This window comes from Salminus brasiliensis, chromosome 3 (assembly GCF_030463535.1).
Source record: "Salminus brasiliensis chromosome 3, fSalBra1.hap2, whole genome shotgun sequence".
Classification (NCBI taxonomy): domain Eukaryota; kingdom Metazoa; phylum Chordata; class Actinopteri; order Characiformes; family Bryconidae; genus Salminus; species Salminus brasiliensis.
The window spans coordinates 25,646,004-25,656,751 of record NC_132880.1 but is presented as its reverse complement, the minus strand read 5'-3'; the positions used below and the strand labels follow the sequence as shown (position 1 = coordinate 25,656,751).

Below are 10,748 nucleotides of genomic sequence, written 5' to 3'. Positions count from 1 at the left end.
TTGGTCACGTTATTTTCAGGGGTACCATCATTTTTGTCCAGGTTTCATGAGTTTATTTATTTTTTTAATAATTCTGTTGAAGCATGGTTCAAAATCAGTGTTGAATTTTCATTTGTTCATTTTCATAGAATCTATATTTATTATTACTTTTGTCAGATTCAAGTTATTTCTGTAACGCTTGTGGGTTTTTCTTTCAGCAACATGACCCCAAAGCATGTTAGTTCTCCCTCTGTACTTCACAGCTGGCAAAGTGTTCTTGTCATGAAATGCAGTTCCTTCTTTTCTTCAAACATTCTTTTGCTGATTGTGGCCAAAGACCTGTTTTTTGGTTTTGTTTTGTAGCGTACTTCAAATGGTGAGTTTTGTGACAAGGTTAGGTTAGCAGTTAAGGGCTACTACTTCCTTGAATTGTGCAAGCAACAAACTTTTACTCTTCCAGATCTCCTGTTGACCTTCACAGTTCCCCTGAACCGCCATTTCTCAACAGTCCGCACTGTAGAAGCTGCAAGCTGAAAACACTTGGCTTTGGCCCCCTGACGTGTGAGCATTGACGACTTTCAGCCCATGTTTGAGTGTTAATAAGGTTTGAAAAGCTCTTGCAATTTCTGCCATGCCTCAGAGCCTTTGCAAAGCTTAGGAGGCCTGAACGTTTTTTTTTGTTTGTTTGTTTGAAGTAACCATTAGGATTTGCTAAAAATTGTTTCATGAGCTACTGGGCTGTTTACTACCTCTCATTGGTTTATTCGGCCAAGGGTGTGTATATGCATGCATAATATAAACTACTATTAAATACATTTTCAGTGTTGTTAACTGACAAAATCTTTAAAACCCATGGCTGCAGTTACCTTAAGGCAAGATGTATATAATTTATAGTTAAAAACAATTTAAAATGGATAACAAAATGAAAATACACAAAAAATCAATGCTTGTGCTTGCTATTTAGTTCATTTTAATATAATTTGTATACTCATATGTGCAAAATAATTGTAATATATTAATTCAAACATATTGTTAATAAACCAGAGTAAAGCAACATAAATATTACCCGTTTGTAACATGGTCACAACATTGAAAAAACATTTTGAAGTAAATACAAAAGTCAAAATTTACTCTGCCTCAGGGCTGGACATTATCTGACCTTTAGCTTCTCAGTGATGCTTCATTGCCCAGTACAGTTGCTGTAACCTCACTCATCAGTTTGAGAAGAGTAAATAATTATTTGTTGTATTTAATTGTATATGTAGAAGGTCACAAATCCATCTTTTCTACACAGCAAGTCAGTCAAGACATTTCATAAACCTAAAAAAAAGCCATTTATAAAGCCTACATCACAAAAGAAATGGACATTAGGTTTAGATTCTTGATTTAGTTTAGAGAGTGTAATGCACAAGGTGAAATACTTGAGTCCATGTTAGTAGTAGTGCGCACACACACACACACACAGGGCCTGTAAATGGTGACTTCCTGAACCATGCCTGCTTCATGGCTTCTTTATTTAACGGTCAGTTCAGCAGTGTATACAAAAAAAGGCTAAATTACAGCCTACACAAACAGAACATCACCAACGAATTACCTCTATGTACCCACTATGTACCCCCCTGATGGATTGTAGCAGAGATGTTCGGTCTAAGTAGCGCTGGAATGCGAGTAAAACAGAGAAACTGTGGTATATGAGCTCTGCTCTCCAGAAGTGCTATTTCAAGAGGTTACTGTTACTGACCAATAGCTGGCAGCTGTGGAAATAAGGTTGGTCAGGTGCTTGAACACAGTGACACTTCACACAAACGGCATGACGGTTTGATGCGATTTATGTTTCTGTGGAATTTTCACTGAAAACAGAAATGAAGCCAAATTGATTTGTCACTGCGTCCATTTCATAAACATGTTTTAAAGAAAGGCTGTCAGAATTTAAAGAAACACCCAAAACCGCAATTTGTCCTGTTTACACTTCGAAAAGGGTAACTCCACTGATCCCACCCCCACCCTCAAAACCCTGCACAATCACATGGCTCAGATGTGAAGTCATTCAGAGTGGTTAGGTTGGAAACGCTTCATTGTAGAAAGGTTATGAAAACACTGCCTGATGCCTAAAACACTGTTGTACCATAAGTATTTATTAAAAAGTAGATTTGCCACGGTTTTACTATCCTAACTGGTGTAGGTTGGTTTTGGAATACAGATAAAATGGCTACAGTTGTACTCGGCGCTACGCATGGTTCCTATCACCAGAAATCTGGATGCCACAATGAACCATTTCACACCAAACCCTCTCTAAATGGCCTTGCACTGAATTATGCAGAGAATTTAGAAAAATCAGTGGAGTTTCCCTTTAAGCTGCTGCAGTCCATTTTGACCCCTTTAGAAAGCTTAAGCAAAATCCCTGCACACGTCCAGCTGTATTTCAGAGCACAGAATTCTCAACAAAACAAACACACACGTGTTTTCCAGTCTGTCAGTGTTCCAGCTGTGGGGTGTGTGTCTGGGTGGAAGGTGAGTTGCTGCAGTTATGAGCTGCTGTCTTTGAGTCCACTGCGGCTGTGTGTGTACACATGGTTACGTTGAACGTCCTGCGCCTGACCGTTTGCTGAAATGAGTGATTTCCTCTGTTTTCTCTTCTCTCCATCCGTCTTTCAGTCTGTCTGTTTCTCTGTAAATCTCTCATTCACAAATAGAGGCCAAAAGAGGCTCAGCAAGCTGGATGAGATTAACTTTTTTTCTGATTACAAATCAACCTCAAAACACACACACACTCACACTGCCCTCTCCTCTCTATGCTCCGCCCCTTCTGCCTGCCTCTTGCTGAGCTAAGTCCTGTACGTCCCTCATTCGCTCTCTGTGTGTGTGTGCGCAAGTGTGTGCTGTGGGGGGGAAAGGGGGAGCGAAAGAGACGGACGGACTTTTGGGACAACAAGAAAGGAGAGAAAGAAAGAGGACGTTTGCACTTTTCTAGAGCAGCTTGGAGTGGGGGAAAAGCAGACAGAGGGAAAAACAGCTGGACAGTCAGTGTGAGCGAGAGGCATTGAACTGTTAGAGGGAGAGAGAGAGTTATTAGACAGTGCACTCTGGACCCCATCGTGTGCGTTTTGGCCAGGGGTGATAGATTTGTGGGACATTTTTGAGTGTTTCGAGTGTGTGTGGAGTGTTTTTGGAGTGTGTGTGTGTGTGTGTGTGTGGAGTTGACAATGGAGACCTCGGGGCCTGCGGACGTTCCAGTGGAGCCGAAGGAGAGAAAGAAGATCCAGTTTGCTGTTCCCTCCACAGCTCCGACACAACTGGACCCCAGGCAGGTGGAGATGGTGAGTCACACACGTACTAGCATTACTATACTTGCAGGGACTGTGTAGAGGTGGGTGATGCAATGTTAGAAAATTAAATCTTCTATCAGGATATTTGATGTTTTTACGTGATGTGCATCATGTTATTTAGTTTTTATAAGTTTAATAAGCTAGACTGCACCAGTAGAACCACTTTCTGAACTGTTTCATACTTCTATGCTATCGTTTGATGTATTTTTTTCTACCCTCTACATGTTGCACTACACCAAATTAAGCAGTTATTTTTATGCCAATTTTGCCATTATTGTAGTTTCTATAAATTTGGCCGTTTAGCATTCTTCACGCCAAACAAAAAGGGTTCTACATAGTACTAAGAAAGGGTTCTTTGACATAGAACAAGTAGTTTTAGGTTTTTAAAAGGTTCCCTAGAGAATCATTTACAGGAGGCTTTCAAAGTATATAAAGAATGATTTTACCAGGTAAATGTATGTCCAAATGTTTGTGGATACCCCTTCTAATGAATGGATTAAGCTACTCTTAAGTTGCACCCATTGCTGGCAAAGCAATACATACAGCATGTATTCCTTCTAAAAAAAAAAAAAAAAAAAAAAAAGTACTGCCAATAGAATAGAGACTCTGGAGCAGATATACATTAACTTATTGCCAGCATGTCTAATACAAGGCGTGAGCTAGAGGGGTATAAAGCTATGGAGCAGTGGAACTGTGGTGTTCTATGTTTTGTGATCATCCAACATTCTGATTCTAATGATTTTGTCTCTAAATGCAATCAAAAAAGCACAGCAACGGCAGATCTAAATACAAATACATTTTCTAGCTTTATTCAAGCAGCAGATCTCCATAATTCAGTCTCTCGCGCCGGCTTCAAACTCTATTTGTGCCTGAAGTTAACGTTGCGCTGTCTCTGAATCAGGATGAGAAGTGGGGTGTTTGTAGCCTTTTTCCAAATGTTGGTGCAGAACGTTCCGTCACAGTGCAACGGAAAGTAAACCTAGTTGTTATTTGGCAGCAACCGTGCACAAGTGAGCGTTGTGATGTCAGCATTTTCAGAGAGTTGGGCCACATGGAAACACTGACGCTTTCACTTCACAATCTCTGTTGGGAAGAACCAGGTGCTTTAAATGTTAAAGCTTTATAAAAGTCTGACTTCTCAAACCTTGTCATCAGAGAAAACCTGCAAATGAACTCCCCCCGTTAGACTGCCGAAGATCAGATTCAGGAAGATGTAACAGACTCTGGAGTACTGATGCACTGTTCTACTGTGCAGTGACACCTGCACAAATATAACCTTCACGTCTCAAGGCAGTTTCAGTTGGCATATGGCTTGAGGAAACGACGTGAGAGATCACAGCAGCAGTACAACTGCATTCCACACCGTCATGGTTAAGCCTTTGCAGTTAATCCGCAGTTCACATGCATGCCGAACAGTGGGGGGAGGGGGGCGATCAGTTACACCACTACCTGTCACCGTCTGCTTGATGTGTATCGAGGCTCACAGCTACATCTACATAGTACACACAGGTAAACATGATAGGCCATATCAAGGTTAGCAAGAATGATGGCAATCAAATCCATACATTGTACGATAAGTCGATAATGAAATTATCGTGACTGAGGCCAACTACTCTTTATGCTTTGGAATTCAACAGCATGTTTATTACTGTGCCTTTAAGACTCCTATACAAATGAGCTCATTCTGATGTACTGGCCTCTAGCTGTACTAGCTGTACTGTGCCTCATTTAAAAGTATTCTTGACCAAAACACTCCTTATAACTTGTAACAGCATGATTCCCAAACAAGTTTTCTATGATGGTGGAAACCTTTTAAAGAAGCGTTATGCAGGGAGAACTATTACTTACTCCTGGGCTGTTGTGAAAGTTGAGCCACCCCTAAAAGACACGCTTTACATGCATTTCTGGATAAGCTGAGAGATACAGAAGTGCATATAGGCCGCATATAGTCTAATATTTTCAAGATTGGACACAAATATGACTCTTGTTGGGCAGTGTTACGCAGTTCTCGCTAGCGTTGTCCTGCAAGCTTCACCAAAATTCCATTGTGAGCAAGTTAGCAGCTTGCTGAGCCCTGAGCGGGAATGATAGAGAAGCTATTCTCCTTGCTTCAAGTCAGTGGAGCATCAACATGATTTTGAACTTGATATTTTAATAAAAAAAAAATAATAATAATAATAATTAAAAAATCAGCTCTGTAGCTTCTGATTCGGTAATGCTGCTGAAATAGTCATCTCAGGTGCTACTTGGACTGTGCCTCATCTAGAAGTTAAGTTAACTAGCCATGCGTGCATGATGTTTCCTGCTCAAACAAACTGGTTTAACTCTGCAGTTAATAAATTTCCTGTGGAATGACATTTTAAGAGCCTTTTAACATCGAAGAGAGTTTCTGCCAGAACACATGCTGGTTCATCTTTTAAAGGGATACTCCAGAGTTTCTCATCCTAGCCTGTCTGCTGTGTCTGTAGCATTTGGTCGGTTACCACAGTCAATCGTTTCAACACGTTTCCCTGAACTTGGGAAAGAACAAAAAAAAAACACTAACTCTAAAAAGACTTGTAGCATCTGCTACACTGAAGGAAGGCACGTTTGAAATTTGTGATTGTATAAAGAAATCTGAAACCGTAGCCGCTGCTCTGACAAGGCCACAAGGGTTGCGCAACAAATGTGACCTGAAAAGACACACTCTTGTCTGAAGGCTCTACCCTCTGTCATTTGATGTGGACAACATGAAACGGATTGGGGAATTTTTAAAGGAGATGCACATCCGAAACATGAAGCATTCAGCTCTGGGAATTTTCCATTTAAAGCACCCAAATCTCGGTCATTCAGAACTCATTATTTTTATCCAAAAAGTAGCTTTTTCATATTTAAATGTAATGTCCGCTGCTTTCTGGAGACGTGGAAGGACTTGAGAGAGGTTTGTGAAAGGAGATGATGTGAAATGTAGCTGTAGGAGGAGCAAATGGTGTTTTTAAGAGGTTTGGCTGGTTAAGTTTCATGAAAGTTGTAGAATTTTATGTGGAATTTTATAAGTCATTTCTGTACAACTTATTTTGGGTTCTTGATCAAGGTATTAGAAACTGACCAGCATACTTTGCCTTAAGCTACGGAGTGCTGGGTTGTTTTGCAGCTCTGTGCTCTTCAAATTGACATTTTGCTCACATGGTTGCCTGAAAAAACCTCTGAAAGAAGGTGAGGGTTTTTTTTTCAACCTCAAGTTCAGGAAAACGTGTTGAAATAATTGCCTGTGTTACTTGACTCAGATACGGCGGACAAAGTGATCCTGATGGAGATGCAGAATCTCGTACTCACATTACTGTCGGGTCTGGGTGCATTGTGGGTTTCAACAGTAGCTTGTCTTAAATCTTAAAATTCGTTTTGATGATGCCCTGCATAGTTTTAATTATACGGGAACAGAGAACGTAACCCAGATAAAGTGTTTGGTACTGTTCTGCCCAGTTTCAGGTCTAATGATAACAGTGTAAAGTGATGGTGAAGTAAATCTTTTTCCTCTAAAGCCACTTCCTCTCTGGTTCTCATCTTTCTGCCTGCCTCTCCTGCCCGTTCTTCCTTTTATGGAACTTTTTGGCTCTGGCTCAGGCTGCACACAGTCGCCAAATGAACCTGTCGGGACTGAATTACCACAGCGAGTGTCGCTGTAATCATTTAGCTACAGAATAGCGGCCACATTAATAGAAACTTCTCATAGTAGCGATAAACCTGTGGAAACACCTTTAGTTCCAAGGGAATATGGTCATAATATGTAATAATTACATGTTTCAACACTTGAAAATCTATTTTATTCACAGTATGTCATACAGTGCATATCATGATCTGGCTTTTCTGAACAACTGAATTTTCAGAGGTTGATGACCGTACAAAATATACCAGCACAATTGCAGAGCTGCTACTGTAAAACCATAAACTGCAGAAGGGAAGGCCGTAAACGGGCCTTATGGGTGTTCTAGGAGAGCTAATATTTACAGAGAAGTAGACTTGGTCTCTAATTTTAGGTCATTTTTATTTAGTAGAATGCTTGGTGGAAATCAGGATGGTTTTCAGTGGGATCTGTGTAGATACAGCTGAACAAGCTTTTTCATTGGTCAGGTGCAACTGAAGGCCTGACATGTCAGATTAACCACCAACACAATTAGGAACGGTCTGATTTCTGACAGTTCTAGATATGTCACAGGCTGTCAGAAGTCGTGTGAGAAGGTTTCAGTCAGTTGTTGGGGAAAAGGAGAACAGCAACTTTGTGCTGGAACTCTTCACCAAAGGCAAAGCGTTTCACAGCAACAGGCGAGATAAAATACATTAATGTATTACCATGGGCTGCTGTCCAGTCCGCTACTTGATTGCAGTTTGAACACACAGGAGGCCTTTATATGACGGGGATGATTTATTTGTGCGATTTATTGGATGACAATGAATAAATAGGTACATATATATAATTGGCTATCTTTCAGACCAAACGGAGATGATGGTGGTGGTAAACACATTATAAACCAAATTTGTAATAGATCTGCATTAGTACAAAGAGCCAACCTTTTAAAGCCCTAAAAACCTTTGTTCAGCATTTCACCAATTTAAAGGTTTTTCACATTTGCAAGTATGATTATGGAACCAAAAAGTGGTTCTTCTATGGCCTCACTCATTTGAAGCACCTTCATTTTTAATAGGGTAAATGAATGTATGTTTGTCAAACACTCCTGTCTGCTGTGGAATCTGAGCGTAGATATGACTGTAGTGACCACAGTAGCACTCACCCGCTCATCACCACTCAACTACTCAGACATTACAGTACATTACCCAAGCAACTGAGCTTTAATCTAGTTATTATAATCCTCCACCTCATTGTCTCATCAGTTCACCTGCAATGTGTATCTGAGTCTGTAATAAAAACACTGCTGTCTCTCACTTCCTGCATATCAGCAGAAATGATAAGTGTCAGAAAGAAAAGGTAAAGCTAGTAATGTTAATATCCAGAATTAAGTTTTAATGACATTAATATCCAGAATAAAGTTGTAATATTAATATCCAGAATGAAGCTCTGATGATATTAATATCCAGAATGAAGCTCTAATAACATTTATATCCAGAATAATGCTCTGATAACATTAATATTCAAAATGAAGCTCTGATAATATTAATATCCAGAATAAGGGTTTTAAATAACATTCATATCCAGAATGAAGCTCTAATAACATTAATATTCAGAATGAAGTTCATTAATATTCAGAATGAAGTTCTAATAATATTAATATACAGGATGCTGTTATAATAACTTTAATGTCCAGGATGAAGCTCTGATAATATTGATATCCAGAATGAAGTTATGACATTAATATCCAGAATGAAGTTATAATGACATTAATATCTAGAAAAAGTTCATTCATTCATTAATCCAAATTAAAGTTCATTAATAATATTAATATCCAGGATGAAGTTCATTTAATAACATTTAATATCCAGAATGAAGTCAACTCAGAAGTCCATGCATACAGCTTAGTTCTGTGTGTGTATGTATGTATAAAGATGAGAGATAGAAGCTGAATGACTGATAAACGGTGCAGCAATTGTGCAGCTCCAACATAAGCGCAATGTATAGCAAGTGTTGTTTCTGCATGAAGCAGAGCTGACGGGGAATAAGACTCCTCCTCACTCTGGAGGTTTGTGTAGAAGAGCAGAGCTCATGGGTTTCTCTGTGTTGCTGGTGATCTGATCGATGCTGTAGTTTCCTCTTCACCAGATAGCAATGACTGATGTTACATGAGTGCCTGTATGGCGAATCTTATGTAATATTAAAAAGCTCATTAGGAAAAAAAATGTTAGTCACAGGGACACAAAACTCAGTCAACTGGTAGTAAAACCTCCGGCTACTCAGATGCTCGACCTCCACCTCACGCTGCAGTGCAGGTCCACGTGTCTGACCCTCTGTCTGTCAGTTTTTGCCATCTGATCTGAGCACCCTATTTCTATTCTGACTGTTGGCTGATTCTGATATGATATTTATACAAAATACAGCCCCACGGCTTAAGATGTGTTTTTAAGGATCGTTTGTGTTATCAGACATTCTGAACTGCAGCTTTTTTAATGACTTCATAGTGTTTAATATCTTATAATCCAGTCTGACTGACCTACCTGACCCTTCAGCTCCCAGTTCCTTCACAACTTCAGTCAAGGCACTTTTTGTGTGTTTGTGTGTATATAGTGGTACACACTTGAAACTGACAGCTGTTGCTGTTTGTGGATTACTCATGTGTAAGACTGAATCAACCTTGATTAGCTTTTTTTCTGTTTGCCTTAAATGACAAAACAGCAGAAAATAGACAGACAAAAGACGTAAGACAAAACCAAGAGCGGTTTAAATCCTCTATTTCTGACATACTAACTAACTCTTAACTGCTGTTCTGTGTACTGTTTCCATGTTGTGCTTACAACAAGCTAGATTCTTCGGAAGTCTTACCGAACTTTCTGTTTCACCTTGCCACTTCCCGCTCTTTTTTGGGGAAAAAAAATGTGAACAAACCAAAAAAAAAGGGTTTCATTTTATCTGCTAATTGAAGTGATGTTACCAGTTTCTGCTCTCCATTCCACCTTAAATAGTGCCACAATTGTGTACATTTCAACCATCCTCCAGTAAAAGTGCTGGTCCTGCAGTCAAAGTATCAGACACTCAGCTCAGAAAACTACAGTACTGAGATGCTGGATAAAGCAAGCAGTTCCACTGCAGTTCTAGAAGTTACAGTAAGAGTATCAGAAGAGCCGTAAGTGAAAAGGCTCAAATCATGGAAAACTGAATTTCCCTGATATTTAGGAGCATTTGTAAACACTAACGTACTGATCACTCCGCAGGCTCCGTAGCTCCGTTTCAGAACTAATCTCCAAAGCACAGGTCACGTCACCATTCACGTAAGCTGGGCATGAGCAAGCCGGTGTAAACAGAAAACACATTGTCTGCTCAGTTTCAGAAACTTCTAGAAATGAGGAACAGCAGTGCTTTTATTAAAGCCATCATCAGCAGCGTTGTCCTCTTTTCCATCTTTCTGTTTTCATTGTCCTTTCATGTCTTTCTAAATAGAACCAGTACATGTATGTATTATACAACACAATAAGAGAATTGGCAGATATGCTATGGGTATGATGATACACAGACGTCACGCTATAGCTGCGGTTTGAACATCGTTGTTCAGTAAAGCAACACCCCCAATACCCCCCCATTCACCCAAAAAGCTACATCTGTTCTGTACAAGTACAAGGTAGGGGTTTCCAATAAAGTGGCCAGTGAGTGGAAGCACAAAGTAGGGGTTTCTAATAAAGTGGCCAGTGAGTAAAAGGACAAGGTAGGGCTTTCTAATAAAGTGGCCAGTGAGTGGAAGCACAAGGTAGGGCTTTCTAATAAATTGGCCAGTGAGTGGAAGCACAAGGTAGTGGTTTCTA

At 39.8% G+C, this 10,748-nt stretch overlaps 1 protein-coding gene across 1 annotated transcript in view; it reads left to right on the top strand.

Moving 5' to 3' along the window:
* Positions 1 to 2,850: 2,850 nt before the first annotated feature.
* ppp1r1b (protein phosphatase 1, regulatory (inhibitor) subunit 1B) overlaps positions 2,851 to 10,748 on the top strand; it is a 31,130-nt gene continuing 23,232 nt past the window's right edge. Inside the window, exon 1 of the mRNA XM_072675699.1 lies at positions 2,851 to 3,296. Within this exon, the coding sequence (XP_072531800.1) occupies positions 3,183 to 3,296 (114 nt within the window). The 5' untranslated portion in view covers positions 2,851 to 3,182. The remainder of the gene's footprint in view (positions 3,297 to 10,748) is intronic.